The sequence below is a fragment of the Cherax quadricarinatus genome, chromosome 99, assembly GCF_038502225.1.
Source record: "Cherax quadricarinatus isolate ZL_2023a chromosome 99, ASM3850222v1, whole genome shotgun sequence".
Lineage (NCBI taxonomy): Eukaryota > Metazoa > Arthropoda > Malacostraca > Decapoda > Parastacidae > Cherax > Cherax quadricarinatus.
The window spans coordinates 2,742,306-2,761,692 of record NC_091390.1 but is presented as its reverse complement, the minus strand read 5'-3'; the positions used below and the strand labels follow the sequence as shown (position 1 = coordinate 2,761,692).

Genomic DNA, 19,387 nt, shown 5'->3' with positions numbered 1-19,387 from the left:
AAACCACCCAACGAGTTGTGTAAACTCCGGACGGTGGAGGACGAGCAGCAGAAGTGATACAATTGACGTGTACAATCGATAAAAGCCATCTATTAAATCATTTACAGCTGCGCCCCAGACAATAGGTAACACATGGGCAGGGTGCTGCTGAGTACCTGTGTAAGTCACCCCCTCACAACCTCCTCATTAAAGGTAAATCTTCCGGCTAACCGGCAAGTGGGATTACTTTTGATTACATTGTTTCGGGATTTGTGTTTATAATTTGGTTCGTATGCGAACCTTTAGTATTAATGTTAACACACTGGGTAATATTAACACACTGGGTAATATTAACACACTGGGTAATATTAACACACTGGGTAATATTAATATTAACACACTGGGTAATATTAATATTAACACACTGGGTAATATTAATATTAACACACTGGGTAATATTAATATTAACACACTGGGTAATATTAATATTAACACACTGGGTAATATTAATATTAACACACTGGGTAATATTAATATTAACACACTGGGTAATATTAATATTAACACACTGGGTAATATTAATATTAACACACTGGGTAATATTAATATTAACACACTGGGTAATATTAATATTAACACACTGGGTAATATTAATATTAACACACTGGGTAATATTAATATTAACACACTGGGTAATATTAATATTAACACACTGGGTAATATTAACACACTGGGTAATATTAACACACTGGGTAATATTAACACACTGGGTAATATTAACACACTGGGTAATATTAATATTAACACACTGGGTAATATTAATATTAACACACTGGGTAATATTAACACACTGGGTAATATTAATATTAACACACTGGGTAATATTAATATTAACACACTGGGTAATATTAACACACTGGGTAATATTAACACACTGGGTAATATTAACACACTGGGTAATATTAACACACTGGGTAATATTAACACACTGGGTAATATTAACACACTGGGTAATATTAATATTAACACACTGGGTAATATTAACACACTGGGTAATATTAATATTAACACACTGGGTAATGTTAACACACTGGGTAATGTTAATATAAACACACTGGGTAATGTTAATATAAACACACTGGGTAATATTAATATTAACACACTGGGTAATGTTAACACACTGGGTAATGTTAATATAAACATACTGGGTAATATTAATATTAACACACTGGGTAATGTTAACACACTGGGTAATGTTAATATAAACATACTGGGTAATGTTAATATAAACACACTGGGTAATATTAATATTAACACACTGGGTAATATTAATATTAACACACTGGGTAATAGTAATATTAACACACTGGGTAATATTAATATTAACACACTGGGTAATGTTAACACACTGGGTAATATTAATATTAACACACTGGGTAATATTAACACACTGGGTAATATTACTATTAACACACTGGGTAATATTAACACACTGGGTAATATTAATATTAACACACTGGGTAATATTAACACACTGGGTAATATTAACACACTGGGCAATATTAACACACTGGGTAATATTAATATTAACACACTGGGTAATATTAATATTAACACACTGGGTAATATTAATATTAACACACTGGGTAATATTAATATTAACACACTGGGTAATATTAACACACTGGGTAATATTAACACACTGGGTAATATTAACACACTGGGTAATATTAATATTAACACACTGGGTAATATTAACACACTGGGTAATATTAACACACTGGGTAATATTAACACACTGGGTAATACTAACACACTGGGTAATATTAACACACTGGGTAATATTAATATTAACACACTGGGTAATATTAATATTAACACACTGGGTAATATTAACACACTGGGTAATATTAACACACTGGGTAATATTAGCACACTGGGTAATATTAACACACTGGGTAATATTAACACACTGGGTAATATTAACACACTGGGTAATATTAATATTAACACACTGGGTAATATTAACACACTGGGTAATATTAACACACTGGGTAATATTAACACACTGGGTAATATTAACACACTGGGTAATATTAACACACTGGGTAATATTAACACACTGAGTAATATTAACACACTGGGTAATATTAACACACTGGGTAATATTAACACACTGGGTAATATTAATATTAACACACTGGGTAATATTAATACACTGGGTAATATTAACACACTGGGGAATATTAACACACTGGGTAATATTAACACACTGGGTAATATTAACACACTGGGTAATATTAACACACTGGGTAATATTAACACACTGGGTAATATTAACACACTGGGTAATATTAATATTAACACACTGGGTAATATTAACACACTGGGTAATAATATTAACACACTGGGTAATATTAACACACTGGGTAATATTAATATTAACACCCTGGGTAATATTAATATTAACACACTGGGTAATATTAATATTAACACACTGTGTAATATTAACACACTGGGTAATATTAACACACTGGGTAATATTAATATTAACACACTGGGTAATATTAACACACTGGGTAATATTAATATTAACACACTGGGTAATATTAACACACTGGGTAATATTAACACACTGGGTAATATTAACACACTGGGTAATATTAACACACTGGGTAATATTAACACACTGGGTAATATTAACACACTGGGTAATATTAACACACTGGGTAATATTAACACACTGGGTAATATTAACACACTGGGTAATATTAACACACTGGGTAATACTAACACACTGGGTAATATTAATATTAACACACTGGGTAATATTAATATTAACACACTGGTTAATATTAATATTAACACACTGGGTAATATTAATATTAACACACTGGGTAATATTAATATTAACACACTGGATAATATTAATATTAACACACTGGGTAATATTAATATTAACACACTGGGTAATTTTAATATAAAAACACTGGGTAATATTAATATTCACACACTGGGTAATATTAACACACTGGGTAATATTAATATTAACACACTGGGTAATATTAATATTAACACACTGGGTAATATTAATATTAACACACTGGGTAATATTAATATTAACACACTTGGTAATATTAATATTAACACACTGGGAAATATTAACACACTGGGTAATATTAACACAATGGGTAATATTAACACACTGGGTAATATTAATATTAACACACTGGGTAATATTAATATTAACACACTGGGTAATATTAATATTAACACACTGGGTAATATTAATATTAACACACTGGGTAATATTAATATTAACACACTGGGTAATATTAACACACTGGGTAATATTAATATTAACACACTGGGTAATATTAATATTAACACACTGGGTAATATTAATATTAACACACTGGGTAATATTAACACACTGGGTAATATTAATATTAACACACTGGGTAATATTAATATTAACACACTGGGTAATATTAATATTAACACACTGGGTAATATTAATATTAACACACTGGGTAATATTAATATTAACACACTGGGTAATATTAACACACTGGGTAATATTAACACACTGGGTAATATTAATATTAACACACTGGGTAATATTAATATTAACACACTGGGTAATATTAATATTAACACACTGGGTAATATTAATATTAACACACTGGGTAATATTATCACACTGGGTAATAACACACTGGGTAATATTAACACACTGGGTAATATTAACATACTGGGTAATATTAACACACTGGGTAATATTAACACACTGGGTAATATTAACACACTGGGTAATATTAACACACTGGGTAATATTAACACACTGGGTAATATTAACACACTGGGTAATATTAACACACTGGGTAATATTAATATTAACACACTGGGTAATATTAACACACTGGGTAATATTAACACACTGGGTAATATTAATATTAACACACTGGGTAATATTAATATTAACACACTGGGTAATATTAATATTAAAACACTGGGTAATATTAATATTAACACACTGGGTAATATTAACACACTGGGTAATATTAATATTAACACACTGGGTAATATTAACACACTGGGTAATATTAACACACTGGGTAATATTAATATTAACACACTGGGTAATATTAATATTAACACACTGGGTAATATTAATATTAACACACTGGGTAATATTAATATTAACACACTGGGTAATATTAATATTAACACACTGGGTAATATTAACACACTGGGTAATATTAATATTAACACACTGGGTAATATTAATATTAACACACTGGGTAATATTAATATTAACACACTGGGTAATATTAATATTAACACACTGGGTAATATTAATATTAACACACTGGGTAATATTAATATTAACACACTGGGTAATATTAATATTAACACACTGGGTAATATTAATATTAACACACTGGGTAATATTAATATTAACACACTGGGTAATATTAATATTAACACACTGGGTAATATTAACACACTGGGTAATATTAATATTAACACACTGGGTAATATTAATATTAACACACTGGGTAATATTAATATTAACACACTGGGTAATATTAATATTAACACACTGGGTAATATTAATATTAACACACTGGGTAATATTAATATTAACACACTGGGTAATATTAATATTAACACACTGGGTAATATTAATATTAACACACTGGGTAATATTAACACACTGGGTAATATTAATGATGGATTTGTATATATACACTGTTTGATCAGCCCCTGATATACTATGAGGCCTGGTCACAGACCGGGTATACTCCAGGTATACTCCTGGTATACTCCAGGTATACTCCTGGTATACTCCTGGTATACTCCTGGTATACTCCAGGTATACTCCTGGTATACTCCTGGTATACTCCTGGTATACTCCTGGTATACTCCAGGTATACTCCAGGTATACTCCTGGTATACTCCAGGTATACTCCAGGTATACTCCTGGTATACTCCAGGTATACTCCAGGTATACTCCTGGTATACTCCAGGTATACTCCAGGTATACTCCTGGTATACTCCTGGTATACTCCAGGTATACTCCAGGTATACTCCAGGTATACTCCAGGTATACTCCAGGTATACTCCAGGTATACTCCTGGTATACTCCTGGTATACTCCAGGTATACTCCAGGTATACTCCTGGTATACTCCTGGTATACTCCTGGTATACTCCTGGTATACTCCTGGTATACTCCAGGTATACTCCAGGTATACTCCTGGTATACTCCAGGTATACTCCAGGTATACTCCTGGTATACTCCAGGTATACTCCAGGTATACTCCTGGTATACTCCAGGTATACTCCAGGTATACTCCTGGTATACTCCAGGTATACTCCTGGTATACTCCTGGTATACTCCTGGTATACTCCTGGTATACACTTGTCCTGCTCTAAGCAGGTGATTTATTTTCGACTGTAATACAGTCTTGACTTGAGAATTTCTCTCTCTCTCCGTAGTTATTTTTCTTGGTGTCTTTGGTCCCCTTGTTTATTTTATTCTTTAATTGTAATATTCTTAAGAGCAAAGGTGTGATAAGAATGTCCTAAACGAAGAAATAATCTTGTATGTGAATAATTACCACTTCACACGGGGTGTGGGTTTGATTACCAGCGAGGGTAGAAACATTGGTCGTGTTTCTTTACACCTGTTGTCTATGTACATCCTGGGTGTTAGTGGACTGGTGTGGGTCACATCCTGGGTGTTAGTGGACTGGTGTGGGTCACATCCTGGGTGTTAGTGGACTGGTGTGGGTCACATCCTGGGTGTTAGTGGACTGGTATAGGTCATATTCTGGGTGTTAGTGGACTGGTGTGGGTCGCATCCTGGGTGTTAGTGGACTGGTGTGGGTCGCATCCTGGGTGTTAGTGGACTGGTGTGGGTCACATCCTGGGTGTTAGTGGACTGGTGTGGGTCACATCCTGGGTGTTAGTGGACTGGTGTGGGTCACATCCTGGGTGTTAGTGGACTGGTGTGGGTCACATCCTGGGTGTTAGTGGACTGGTGTGGGTCACATCCTGGATGATAGTGGACTGGTGTGGGTCATATCCTGGGTGTTAGTGGACTGGTGTGGGTCACATCCTGGGTGTTAGTGGACTGGTGTGGGTCACATCCTGGGTGTTAGTGGACTGGTGTGGGTCACATCCTGGGTGTTAGTGGACTGGTGTGGGTCATATCCTGGGTGTTAGTGGACTGGTGTGGGTCACATCCTGGGTGTTAGTGGACTGGTGAGGGTCACATCCTGGGTGTTAGTGGACTGGTGAGGGTCACATCCTGGGTGTTAGTGGACTGGTGAGGGTCACATCCTGGGTGTTAGTGGACTGGTGAGGGTCACATCCTGGGTGTTAGTGGACTGGTAAGGGTCACATCCTGGGTGTTAGTGGACTGGTGTGGGTCACATCCTGGGTGTTAGTGGACTGGTGTGGGTCACATCCTGGGTGTTAGTGGACTGGTGAGGGTCACATCCTGGGTGTTAGTGGACTGGTGTGGGTCACATCCTGGGTGTTAGTGGACTGGTGTGGGTCACATCCTGGGACAAAACTGACCTAATTTGCGGGAAATGCTCAGCATAACAAGCGACTTTCTATATAGTAGTATGTCACTGATGTCAGCTATGATCTGTATACCTTGTACATGTACTTGTATACCTTGTACATGTACTTGTATACCTTGTACATGTACTTGTATACCTTGTACATGTACTTGTATACCTTGTACATGTACTTGTATACCTTGTACATGTACTTGTATACCTTGTACATGTACTTGTATACCTTGTACATGTACTTGTATACCTTGTACATGTACTTGTATACCTTGTACATGTACTTGTATACCTTGTACATGTACTTGTATACCTTGTACATGTACTTGTATACCTTGTACATGTACTTGTATACCTTGTACATGTACTTGTATACCTTGTACATGTACTTGTATACCTTGTACATGTACTTGTATACCTTGTACATGTACTTGTATACCTTGTACATGTACTTGTATACCTTGTACATGTACTTGTATACATTGTACATGTACTTGTATACCTTGTACATGTACTTGTATACCTTGTACATGTACTTGTATACCTTGTACATGTACTTGTATACATTGTACATGTCCTTGTATACCTTGTACATGTACTTGTATATCTTGTACATGTACTTGTATACCTTGTACATTTACTTGTATACCTTGTACATGTACTTGTATACCTTGTACATGTACTTGTATACCTTGTACATGTACTTGTATACCTTGTACATTTACTTGTATACCTTGTACATGTACTTGTATACCTTGTACATGTACTTGTATACTTTGTACATGTACTTGTATACCTTGTACATTTACTTGTATACCTTGTACATGTACTTGTATACCTTGTACATGTACTTGTATACCTTGTACATGTACTTGTATATCTTGTACATGTACTTGTATACCTTGTACATATACTTGTATACCTTGTACATGTACTTGTAGTAAATAAATATTATTATTATTATTTGTTACTAGATGGTTCCTTGCTCAGATGCATATGCCTAAATTCTTATAAATAGCAACTAAAAAATAAGAATGGAACAGATGCAGTGGGAAACGTACCAATATTCATTCCTTAAAGCTGACTCGGTACTGACAACATTAACGTTATTTATGGTCTGTAAAAGGAATTAGAGTACTGAAAAAGGCGTGGGTATCTTCGTTATAACTCCATACCCATCCTTCGAGGAGGCCTGGTCACAGACCGAGCCGCGGGGGCGTTGACCCCCGGAACTCTTTCCTGGTAAACTCCAGGTAGTCCTTTCAGGAAAGACGCCTGGATGCTGGCAAATGGCTGTTGGTCCAGGAAATTGAACTCAACCCCTATCATTCGATCGTGCTTAAATGGCTCTCCTCGGGTGCTATTTAAACCCAAAAGGCTTAGCACATCCCCCTGATTTAAATAAGTGGGGGTAATAGGGAAAAGATTACAAAGGCACATAATGGGCCCAAGGACTTGATCCTGACAAATTGAACATTAAAATGGTATAAAATACCGACAGGTTGTTAGGTAAGACACATATGCAACAGTTAGGTATCTTTATTTCGAAACGTTTCGCCTACACAGTAGGCTTCTTCAGTCGAGTACAGAAAAGTTGATAGAAGCAGAAGAGACTTGAAGACGATGTAATCAGTCCATCACCCTTAAAGTTTTGAGGTGGTCAGTCCCTCAGCCTGGAGAAGTTCAGTTCCATAGTCAGGAACTATCTGAAGATCAAGCGACAGTGCTGAGACTTAAATACTGTCGGAAGGAGAGGTGCAGAGTAGTAGTAGTAGTAGTAGTAGTAGTAGTGAGAATGTAGCCATTGAGAGGTCAGGTCCCTCTCAGATCCAACAATTCTTCAGATGAACATTAAAATGGTATAAAATACCGACAGATTGTTAGGTAAGACACATATGCAACAGTTAGGTATTGTTTCAGACAACGGAACAATGCTCTTCTCCAGACTGAGGGACTGACCACCTCAAAACTTTAAGGGTGATGGACTGATTACATCGTCTTCAAGTATCTTCTGCTTCTATCAACTTTTCTGTACTCGACTGAAGAAGCCTACTGTGTAGGCGAAACGTTTCAAAATAAAGATACCTAACTGTTGCATATGTGTCTTACCTAACAATTCTTCAGATAGTTCCTGACTATGGAACTGAACTTCTCCAGACTGAGGGACTGATAACCTCAAATTCTACGACTTCAAGGGTGATGGACTGATTACATCGTCTTCACATCTCTACTGTTCCTGCCTACTTTCTGTATTCGACTGAAGAAGCCTACTGTGTAGGCGAAACGTTTCGGAATAAAGTTGCCTAACTGTTGCCTATGTGTCTTACCTTCCAACAACACGGTATTGTATACCATTCTTAATTTGGGTTACTGGAGCACAGATCCAATTCCCTAAATCAAGAGCCCCTCACCAATATCAAGGAACCTTCCTTGAGAGGAATGTCCTTACGAGTTATTTACAATACACAAAGTTAAATCACCATTACATGGTTCAATTACTATGTAGCTTAAAATGGTCGAGATATTTTTAAAAGGCCTGATGAAGGTAATATGCAATTGTGGATAAATACCTTTGATAGATTAAACGACAGAGATGTAACTAATGTGATATTTTATTGTGGCAACGTTTCGCTCTACAGGAGCTTCGTCAAGCTTGATAAAGCTCCTGGAGAGCGAAACGTTGCCACAATGTTACTTGCGTCTGTGTCCTTTACCCTAACATTTTCTCGGTAGTGATGAATGGTTTGAAAAATCGACAAGTTGAAGACACTTATGCAACATATGGGAATCTTTATTCAGGAAACGTTTCGCCACACAGTGGCTTCATCAGTCCAGTACAAAGGGGAAGGCGTAAGGAGAGGAGTATGAGGTAATCAGTCCCTCAACCTTGAGTCGATGTGTTCAGTCCATCAATTTTGTAGATTGATGGACTGAACACATCGACTCCAGGCTGTAAAGTAAAAGGACACAAGTGCAACTAATGTGACATTTATTGTGGCAACGTTTCGCTCTCCAGGAGCTTTATCAAGCCATTACAAACAATACATGGACACAGAGGGTATATAAAGGCTCAGAGTGAGGTGAATACTAGTGAGGTACCATTTCGATGTTCACTAGTGGTAGTAGTAGTAGTAGTAGTAGTAGTAGTGGTAGTGACAAAAGTAATACAATATGGTAGAGCAATTAATTCGTACATGAGTAAAAGGATATAAAAGCTATTACTTGGGTAACATAAAAATAGGTTGGACAAATATAGACTGGAATGAGGCAGGTTGTTTCAGTGTTCACTCTCTGTGCTTTGTGTAGTATAACAGGAGAGACTATGTGATGGCAGGGTTTACTGTTTTCAGGAGGATTCTTGCTAAGACTTCGGAGATGGTGAAGCTGCCGTTGTTTTGTTTAATTGTATTCGAAACAGCGATCAGTGCTGATTCAAGGCACTTGCGTGTGCGGAAATTAGTTTCTTTTATCACTAATTGGGCGTCTCTGAATTTCATAAGATGATTGGTGGAATTTCGGTGTTGTACACAGGCGTTGTTTAAGTTGTCGTTCCTACATGCGTATATGTGTTCATTGAGGCTGAGGGACTGATTACCTCATACTCCTCCTCTCCTTACGCCTTCCTCTTTGTATTGGACTGATGAAGCCACTGTGTGGCGAAACGTTTCCTGAATACAGATTCCCATATGCTGCATAAGTGTCTCAATCTTCATTTTCTCGGTAATTCTCCCTTTATCACTAAATTCCCCAACATTTCTGGAGCATTTGTCAGCCAGTTTCCGAACTCACGAGTCCTCAGAGTACAAGTCTTCAGAGTACGTATATATCTAAAAACGCATTTACATAAGAACATAAGAATAGAGGAACACTGCAGAAGGCCTACTGGCCTATACAAGCCACGTCCTTATCAAAATGACCCCTGGAGACAGAGAAATTCAGCACCCTCATTCCCAACACCGTTACCTGGCTAAGATACGTTGATGATATATTGGTTTTCTATCCGAGACGTCTCAATATCCAGGTCCTTCTCAACAAGATCAATGCAGGTAAGACACATATGCAACAGTTAGACATCTTTATTCCGAAACGTTTCGCCTACACAGTAGGCTTCTTCAGTCGAATACAGAAAGTAGGCAGGAGCAGTAGAGATGTGAAGACGATGTAATCAGTCCATCACCCTTAAAGTCGTAGAATTTGAGGTTGTCAGTCCCTCGGCCTGGAGAAGTTCAGTTCCATAGTCAGGAACTATCTGAAGATCAAGCGACAGTGCGGAGACTTAAATACTGTCGGAAGGAGAGGTGCAGGGTAGTAGTAGTAGTAGTAGTAGTAGTAGTGAGAGGCAACTGAGAGGTCATGTCCCTCTCAGATCCAACCCTTCTCACTTGAAAAGCTTGTCCAAGGTGTTTTCTGTACCAAGATGCCACGTGTTGCAGTGTCTGACAAGATGAACATCAAAATGGTATACAATACCGACAGGTTGTTAGGTAAGACACATATGCAACAGTTAGACATCTTTATTCCGAAACGTTTTGCCTACACAGTAGGCTTCTTCAGTCGAATACAGAAAGTAGGCAGGAGCAGTAGAGATGTGAAGACGATGTAATCAGTCCATCACCCTTAAAGTCGTAGAATTTGAGGTTGTCAGTCCCTCGGCCTGGAGGGCCGAGGGACTCCTGCCTACTGCTCCTGCCTACTTTCTGTATTCGACTGAAGAAGCCTACTGTGTAGGCGAAACGTTTCGAAATAAAGATACCTAACTGTTGCATATGTGTCTTACCTAACAACCTGTCGGTATTTTATACCATTTTAATGTTCAAGATCAATGCAGTTGAACCATCAATAAAGTTTACACTTGAACTCGAAAATGATGGCAAACTTCCTTTCCTCGACGTTCTACTGTGTAGATCTCCCGACAGTGACAAACTTCTCTTCAAAGTGTATAGAAAACCTACCAACAAGGACGATCTTATACACTTTTATTCACACCAAGACACCCGCACTAAGAGAGGAGTCCTCATTGGCTTCTTCTTGAGAGCTCTTCGCATCTCCAGCCCTTGTTTTCTAGAAGAAGAATGCACTTACATAACACAAGCCTTTACACGTCTTCAGTTCCCATCTTTCTTCATCCGAGATTGCAGACTCAAGGCACAAGCTATCCTCAACAAACCGCCAATGGAACAGCCCCCTAAACAGTTCATAGTGCTCCCATGTGGCGATGTTGCCACGAATACTCGCCGGGCACTTGCTATGAGTAACATCAACGTTTCCACCATAAACACATCCTCTATCAAAGACCTCACTACTAAACGCAGCCCCACACCTCTAACTTCTACAGCAGGCGTCTACACGATCCCTTGTGGGTTCTGTCCCAAGAAATATGTAGGCGAGACAGGCAGAGATCTTGCAGTCCGCCTGAATGAGCATCGAAATGCCTCTAACAGAGACGATGTAAGGTACGCCTGTGTCATCCACAGAGACTCCACGGGGCATTTGATGAACTGGAACGAGGCACAACTCGTTCTCACCGAACCAGACCTCAGACGCCGACGGTGCCTAGAAGCCTCACTAATCGCCGTCACCGACACTATAGAACGCAACACTGGAAACTACAAAATTTCAAAAACATTGGCATACATGATACTTAAGCAGCACCAACCCAACAACACAGGAGTCACATGATTTCATCGTCTACCCGTCCTCATCATAGGTAGAGGTTGTTTTGATAAGGACCTGCCTCGCATGGGCCAGTAGGCCTTCTGCAGTGTTCCTCCATTCTTATGTTCTTATGACATTCCTCAGGTCACGTGCGTCACATCTCACTCTCCGCCTATATATATAATGTCTTTCTGGTATAAACCTTGGTAATAAATACCGACAAGTTGGTTTAGAAAGACACGTAAGCAAACACTATAACATATTTATTAGAAAACGTTTCGGTCCTGGGACCTTGATCACTTCTTGATTCACCTTGATCAAGGTCCCAGGACCGAAACGTTTTCTAATAAATATGTTATAGTGTTTGCTTACGTGTCTTTCTAAACCATAATGTCTTTCTACCTCTGTATGTTAGAAGTGATCAAGGTTCCAGGACCGAAACGTTTTCTAATAAATATGTTATAGTGTTTGCTTACGTGTCTTTCTTAACCAACTTGTCGGTATTTATTACCAAGGTTTATACCAAAATGACCCCTACCCAAAGCTAACCAAAAATTTACTCCCGTACCCAATCTCTACAGAAGCACCCAATTGGGTTTTGTCTACTTAATAAACTAATAATTTAATTTGTTCAAGGTTCATATTGCATCTGAACGTTCAAAAATATTTATATATAAATACTCTCACAAGCACTTTGCAACGATAATAAAATTTTAAGAATATTAAATAGAAATATTGACACCTTTAACATTATCATGCTGTATAGCCCTTATGGTTTAGCGCTTCTTTTTAATTATAATAATTTAACATTGTCTTTATAGCCCAGAATAGACTATATTTATGGCATAGATGGTGAAAACTGGGGGAAAAAGAGGCATAGAAAAGACAAAACACGAAATTTTGACTTTGTCTTTTAGGTCGACTCAAACTTTTCATTCTGAAGGCTATAATAGGCCTTAAGTAAGGTACGTTTTGTAACTCGTATTGTTCTTAATATAAGACATAACAGGGTATTTTGTATATAAGAACCAGAAATAATGGATTTAAGGTAAATTTAGATTTCGAACTGACACAGGTCAGTACTGGTTTTCGAACAGAGTTGTGGATGCGTGGAACAATCTTCCGAGTAGGGTGATCGAGGCTAGGATCCTGGGTAGCTTTAAAAAGAGATTGAAGAAATATGTGAGTGGGAGGGGCTGGGTTTGATTTGTGTCATTGGGTACGGGAGTAAATTCTTGGGTAGCTTTGGGTAGAGGTCATTTTGATAAGAACCTGCCTTGTATGGGGCAGTAGGCCTTCTGCAGTGTTCTTCCATTTTTATGTTCTTACTACACATTTTCTTGGTGAATGGAGGTAAATAGAGGATGTAAATTAAAAGGACACAAGTGCAACTAATGTGACATTTATTGTGGCAACGTTTCACTCTCCAGGAGCTTTATCAAGCCTTGATAAAGCTCCTGGAGAGCGAAACGTTGCCACAATAAATGTCACATTAGTTGCACTTATGTCCTTTTACTTTACATATTGTCGGTAATTCTACCAACATTATTATAAACAGAGGATGAAGGGAATATAAACACAAATGCAGTATAATGTGATCCTTTATTGACTACGTTTCGCCCACACAGTGGGCTTTTTCAAGTCACAAACAGTTCTGTTTGTGACTTGAAAAAGCCCACTGTGTGGGCGAAACGTAGTCAATAAAGGATCACATTATACTGCATTTGTGTTTATATTGCCATTGTGTCGGTATTTTATACCATTTATTTCCATCAAACAGAGGATAAAGACAGTTGTCTGACCTGGGTACAATGGAGGTCTGGGCAGCACTACACTCTCTTTTAAGAGTAAATTCAGATTCGTGTTTCCTCTAATTTTTTTTTGGGTAGGAATGGAGTTCAGGCCTTCACTAACCTTTCTAAAGATCAAGGTTCAACCCTCAGTAAGTTCTTGAGTTACGACCCAGGTTACGACCCACACGAAGGACTTTGAGATAGCAACGAGGTTCGTGGCTGTAAGAAACCATTGTTAGGTAAGACACATATGCAACAGTTAGGCAACTTTATTCCGAATCGTATCGCCTACACAGTGGGCTTCTTCAGACGGGTACAGAAAGTAGGCAGGAGCAGTAGAGATGTGAAGATGTAATCAGTCCATCACTCTTGAAGTCGTAGATTTGAGGTTATCAGTCCCTCAGCCTGGAGAAGAGTTCTGTTCCATAGTCTGGAACAATGTGATGGTCAAGTGTGGAGACTTATATACTGCCGGAAGGAGAGGTGTAGAGTGGTAGTAGAGGGACGCGAATGTGACTACATTCTACACCTCTCCTTCCGGCAGTATATAAGTCTCCACACTCCACATTGTTCCAAACTATGGAACGGAACTCTTCTCCAGGCTGAGGGACTGATAACCTCAAATCTACGACTTCAAGAGTGATGGACTGATTACATCTTCACATCCCTACTGCTCCTGCCTACTTTCTGTACCCGTCTGAAGAAGCCTACTGTGTAGGCGATACGTTTCAGAATAAAAATACCTAACTGTTGCATATGTGTCTTACCTAACAACCTGTCGGTATTGTATACCATTTGATGTTCATAAAACCATCCATGGGCCAGTGTTGCAAACACGCTATCAACATTGCACTGCCACAAAAACATACATCATTGACGTCAACTCTTGATTTGAACTTCTTCCAACTTCCCGAATCTTTGCAAGTTGAAAAACATTTCAATTTACTCTGCTTTCTCAACTTGTGACCATTTCATACAGTTTTTTTTATTCCCCAAGTATTCGGAACAGGTCGCTGGAGTCAGCTAGTGGTTCCAGCTTTACTGGCGATAAATATCACTTTTTCCATAAGCCAGACTTATCATGTGGATGAATGGTTCAAACAACCGACACGTTGTTAAATTAGACACATGTGCAACTCTTGGGTATATTTATTGAGGAAATGTTTCGCCACACAGATTCAAGATTTATGGACTGACCACATCGACTCAAGGTTGAGGGACTGATTACCTCATTCTCCTCCTGTTCTTCAAGATTCTCCTTTGTATGGACTGATGAAGCCACTGTGTGGCGAAACGTTTCCTCAATAAAGATACCCAAGAGTTGCACATGTGTCTAATTTATCAAGACACATAGGCAACAGTTAGGCAACTTTATTTCGAAACGTTTCGCCTACACAGTAGGCTTCTTCAGTCGAATACAGAAAGTAGGCAGGAACAGTAGAGAAGACGATGTAATCAGTCCATCACCCTTGAAGTCGTAGAATTTGAGGTTGTCAGTCCCTCAGCCTGGAGAATTACAGTTCCAGACTATGGGTGTACAGTGATGTACACTGTACACGTGTAGGACATTAGAAACCTGACCTTGGTCTTTGTACATCAGAAGCAGCCGCGATCAGCAACTTGTCGCCGTCGCTAAATTGAAGATAATATATTGGGCAAGGATACTAAGACAGTCTAGTGGGTCATTACTCCCGTTCTCTAACAACAGTACTATCGCTCCGGAAATTAGGGACGTGTTTCCATAAGACACCTGCTGTCCCTGTTCACCCATCTGTATAAAGTAGGTACCTGGGTGTTCGTGGACTGGTGTGGGTCGTATTCTGGGTGTTAGTGGACTGGTGTGGGTCACATCTTGGGTGTTAGTGGACTGGTGTGGATCGTATCCTGGGTGTTAGTGGACTGGTGTGGGTCACATCCTGGGTGTTAGTGGACTGGTGTGGGTCACATCCTGGGTGTTAGTGGACTGGTGTGGGTCACATCCTGGGTGTTAGTGGGCTGGTGTGGGTCGCATCCTGGGTGTTAGTGGACTGGTGTGGGTCGTATCCTGGGTGTTAGTGGACTGGTGTGGATCGTATCCTGGGTGTTAGTGGACTGGTGTGGGTCGTATTCTGGGTGTTAGTGGACTGGTGTGGGTCGTATCCTGGGTGTTAGTGGACTGGTGTGGGTCACATCCTGGGTGTTAGTGGACTGGTGTGGATCGTATCCTGGGTGTTAGTGGACTGGTGTGGGTCACATCCTGGGTGTTAGTGGACTGGTGTGGGTCACATCCTGGGGTGTTAGTGGACTGGTGTGGGTCGCATCCTGGGTGTTAGTGGACTGGTGTGGGTCGTATCCTGGGTGTTAGTGGACTGGTGTGGGTCGTATCCTGGGTGTTAGTGGACTGGTGTGGGTCACATCTTGGGTGTTAGTGGACTGGTGTGGGTCACACCCTGGGTGTTAGTGGACTGGTGTGGGTCACATCATGGGTGTTAGTAGACTGGTGTGGGTCACATCATAGGTGTTAGTGGACTGGTGTGGGTCACATCCTGGGTGTTAGTGGACTGGTGTGGGTCGTATTCTGGGTGTTAGTGGACTGGTGTGGGTCACATCCTGGGTGTTAGTGGACTGGTGTGGGTCGTATTCTGGGTGTTAGTGGACTGGTGTGGGTCACATCCTGGGTGTTAGTGAACTGGTGTGGGTCACATCCTGGGTGTTAGTGGACTGGTGTGGGTCACATCCTGGGTGTTAGTGGACTGGTGTGGGTCACATCCTGGGTGTTAGTGAACTGGTGTGGGTCACATCCTGGGTGTTAGTGGACTGGTGTGGGTCACATCCTGGGTGCTAGTAAACTGGTATAGTATTCTTTAAGATATACATACCAGTGTATATATAATGATATACCTTGCTGTGTATAAACATTGAGATGCACATCTCGGGGTATATGAAGTTATACTCACTTTTCGGTTTATATACACTGAGATATACACCTCTCGGAGTGTATACACCAATATACTTCTAGGTGGATATGCAGTGAAATACACATCCTCGAGAATATACATTGTGGGATACACATTTCTGTATTTATATACTTACAGGAAAATGTGGAGCAGTGCGGCATAGAGAGGTTAAAGATTTACGAAATCGTAATGTCACGGGCGGGGTTAGAACCCGCGACCATTTGGAGTTCTGAGACTGTTAGGTAAGACACATATGCAACAGTTAGGTATCTTTATTATGAAACGTTTCGCCTACACAGTAGGCTTCTTCAGTCAAGTACTTGACTGAAGAAGCTTACTGTGTAGGCGAAACGTTTCATAATAAAGATACCTAACTGTTGCATATGTGTCTTACCTAACAACCTGTCGGTATTTTATACCATTTTAATGTTCAGTTCTGAGACTCTCTGATCGCGAGTTCTATCCCCACCCGTGGTATGGTTCGTTAGGTTAGAGATGTGTGTGTGTACACATGTTCTTCTGTACCGAGGATATACATCGCGTCAACATACACTATACCAGGTATATTTTTTGTCTAAGCAGCTGCAGGGTTTCACTTTTGGTTCTCGAATCCAATTTGTGCGGTTTTTCGAGGGACTATTTCTTAGGTCGGGTTACGAGGTTTCACAGTAAGCAACGCGGCTTATTGAGACCTCGTTATATCTTTCCTTATCCATGAGGCACCTCATTCGTGAGACATGTACCATTCTATTCAAGATTGATGGACTGACCACATCGACTCAAGGTTGAGGGACTGATTACCTCATTCTCCTCCTGTTCTTCAAGATTCTCCTTTGTATGGACTGATGAAGCCACTGTGTGGCGAAACGTTTCCTCAATGAAGATACCCAAGAGTTGCACATGTGTCTAATTTATCATCATTTGGGTATACAATACCGACAGGTTGTTAGGTAAGACACATATGCAACAGTTAGGCAACTTTATTCCGAAGCGTTTCGCCTACACAGTAGGCTTCTTCAGTCGAATACAGAAAGTAGGCAGGAAGACTGTGAAGACTGATTACATCGTCTTCACATCTCTACTGTTCCTGCCTACTTTCTGTATTCGGCTGAAGAAGCCTACTGTGTAGGCGAAACGTTTCGGAATAAAGTTGCCTAACTGTTGCATATGTGAGATTAAGACACATGTGCAACATCTGGGTATCTTTATTGTAGACGTTTCGCCATCCAGTGGCTTTATCAATACAAATTCCAGGACATAACTTGAAGACAGTAGAACTATGTACAGAAGATGAGGTAATCAGTCCCTCAACCTAGGAGTAGGTGCGAACAGCACCATAGTCTTACCTAACATCATTTGGGTATCTTTCTTCTGGAAACGTTTCGCCAGCCAGTGGCTTATTTAGTGGACTTGAGGCCACTGGCTGACGAAACTATTCCAGAATTAAAATTCCAGAGTTTTGCAGGTTCCTTCTGGTTGGCGGTTTTCTATAGGGAATCGAAGCTTCACTGACAGTACGTGGGGAAACCCATACGGCTTCCGTCACGTGGTTTCTGTGTTACTTCCTCTACTAGTGTTCTAACTGTTGCTTGCACGTAAGGATGTAGACTACGACTTACCGTTGTAGATGAGAGTTACAGGGTGGTTCTGGTAGTAGTGGTGATGGTGGTGATGGGGAGGTCGTTGGGGGTCAGGTCTGGCAACCTCCGGTATATGCACTTCTACCACCCGTTCCTCGTCCCCCATTTCCAGCTTGGGCCGGGGCAGGTGGTGCAGGTGGTGGTAGTGAGGGTCATCTTCAATGGGGTACATGTGGTATGCTGTGTCCGGCCCCGGTCTGCCCAGGTCAAGAGGTGAAGGGGGATAATAATGAGAAGGAGGGGGCGCTGGAACGTGCAAATTAAGGGGGTGGTGGTGGTGGTGGTGGGCGGTGTGTGAGGGTGGTGGTGATAAGGGCGCAGTTTCTCCCGCCGTGGGCGACCGTGGACTCCAGACGATGCGGGAGTCCAAGGGTGGCGGTGAACGTTCTCGTAGGGGCGATGGGTACGGGGAGTGGCGACCCCCGGCCTTTTTAGCCATGAAGCACCTAGGCATGGTGATAAACCCGCAGGGGTCACATAGCCGGCCGACCGCTAGCACAACATCCAGGGGCACAGGGCGACACAAACGACAACACACACACACACACACAGACACACACGGGCGGCCCAGCTCCCCGCAACACACACAGTAAAACTCCGCCTTCCAGACCTCACCCTTTTATACCTTCCCTGGAAGCTCCAGCAGCCGCCACCAGCAAACTCTCCACCACTACCCTGACTAACTCACACCTTGCTTACACTCTTCCATATCCCCTTACCATACATTACTCTCCCTGGCACATGCAACTCTAAAGATCTATCATAATTGTAGCGTTAGATTATTAAACAAAATACA

At 40.2% G+C, this 19,387-nt stretch overlaps 2 protein-coding genes across 2 annotated transcripts in view; one reads left to right on the top strand and one right to left on the bottom strand.

Annotated features, from left to right (window-relative positions):
• Window positions 1-19,167, bottom strand: part of LOC128704733 (zinc finger protein 350-like) — a 313,299-nt gene extending 294,132 nt beyond the window's left edge. Inside the window, exon 1 of the mRNA XM_070079495.1 lies at window positions 18,571-19,167. Coding sequence (XP_069935596.1) covers window positions 18,571-19,045 — 475 coding nt within the window. The 5' untranslated portion in view covers window positions 19,046-19,167. The remainder of the gene's footprint in view (window positions 1-18,570) is intronic.
• LOC138851091 (uncharacterized) lies at window positions 10,492-12,381 on the top strand. Its single transcript, XM_070079526.1, has 2 exons — window positions 10,492-10,613; window positions 11,396-12,381. The coding sequence occupies exon 2, from the start codon at window positions 11,740-11,742 to the stop codon at window positions 12,244-12,246; it is 507 nt and encodes a 168-aa protein (XP_069935627.1). The 5' UTR covers window positions 10,492-10,613; window positions 11,396-11,739; the 3' UTR covers window positions 12,247-12,381.
• Window positions 19,168-19,387: the final 220 nt, after the last annotated feature.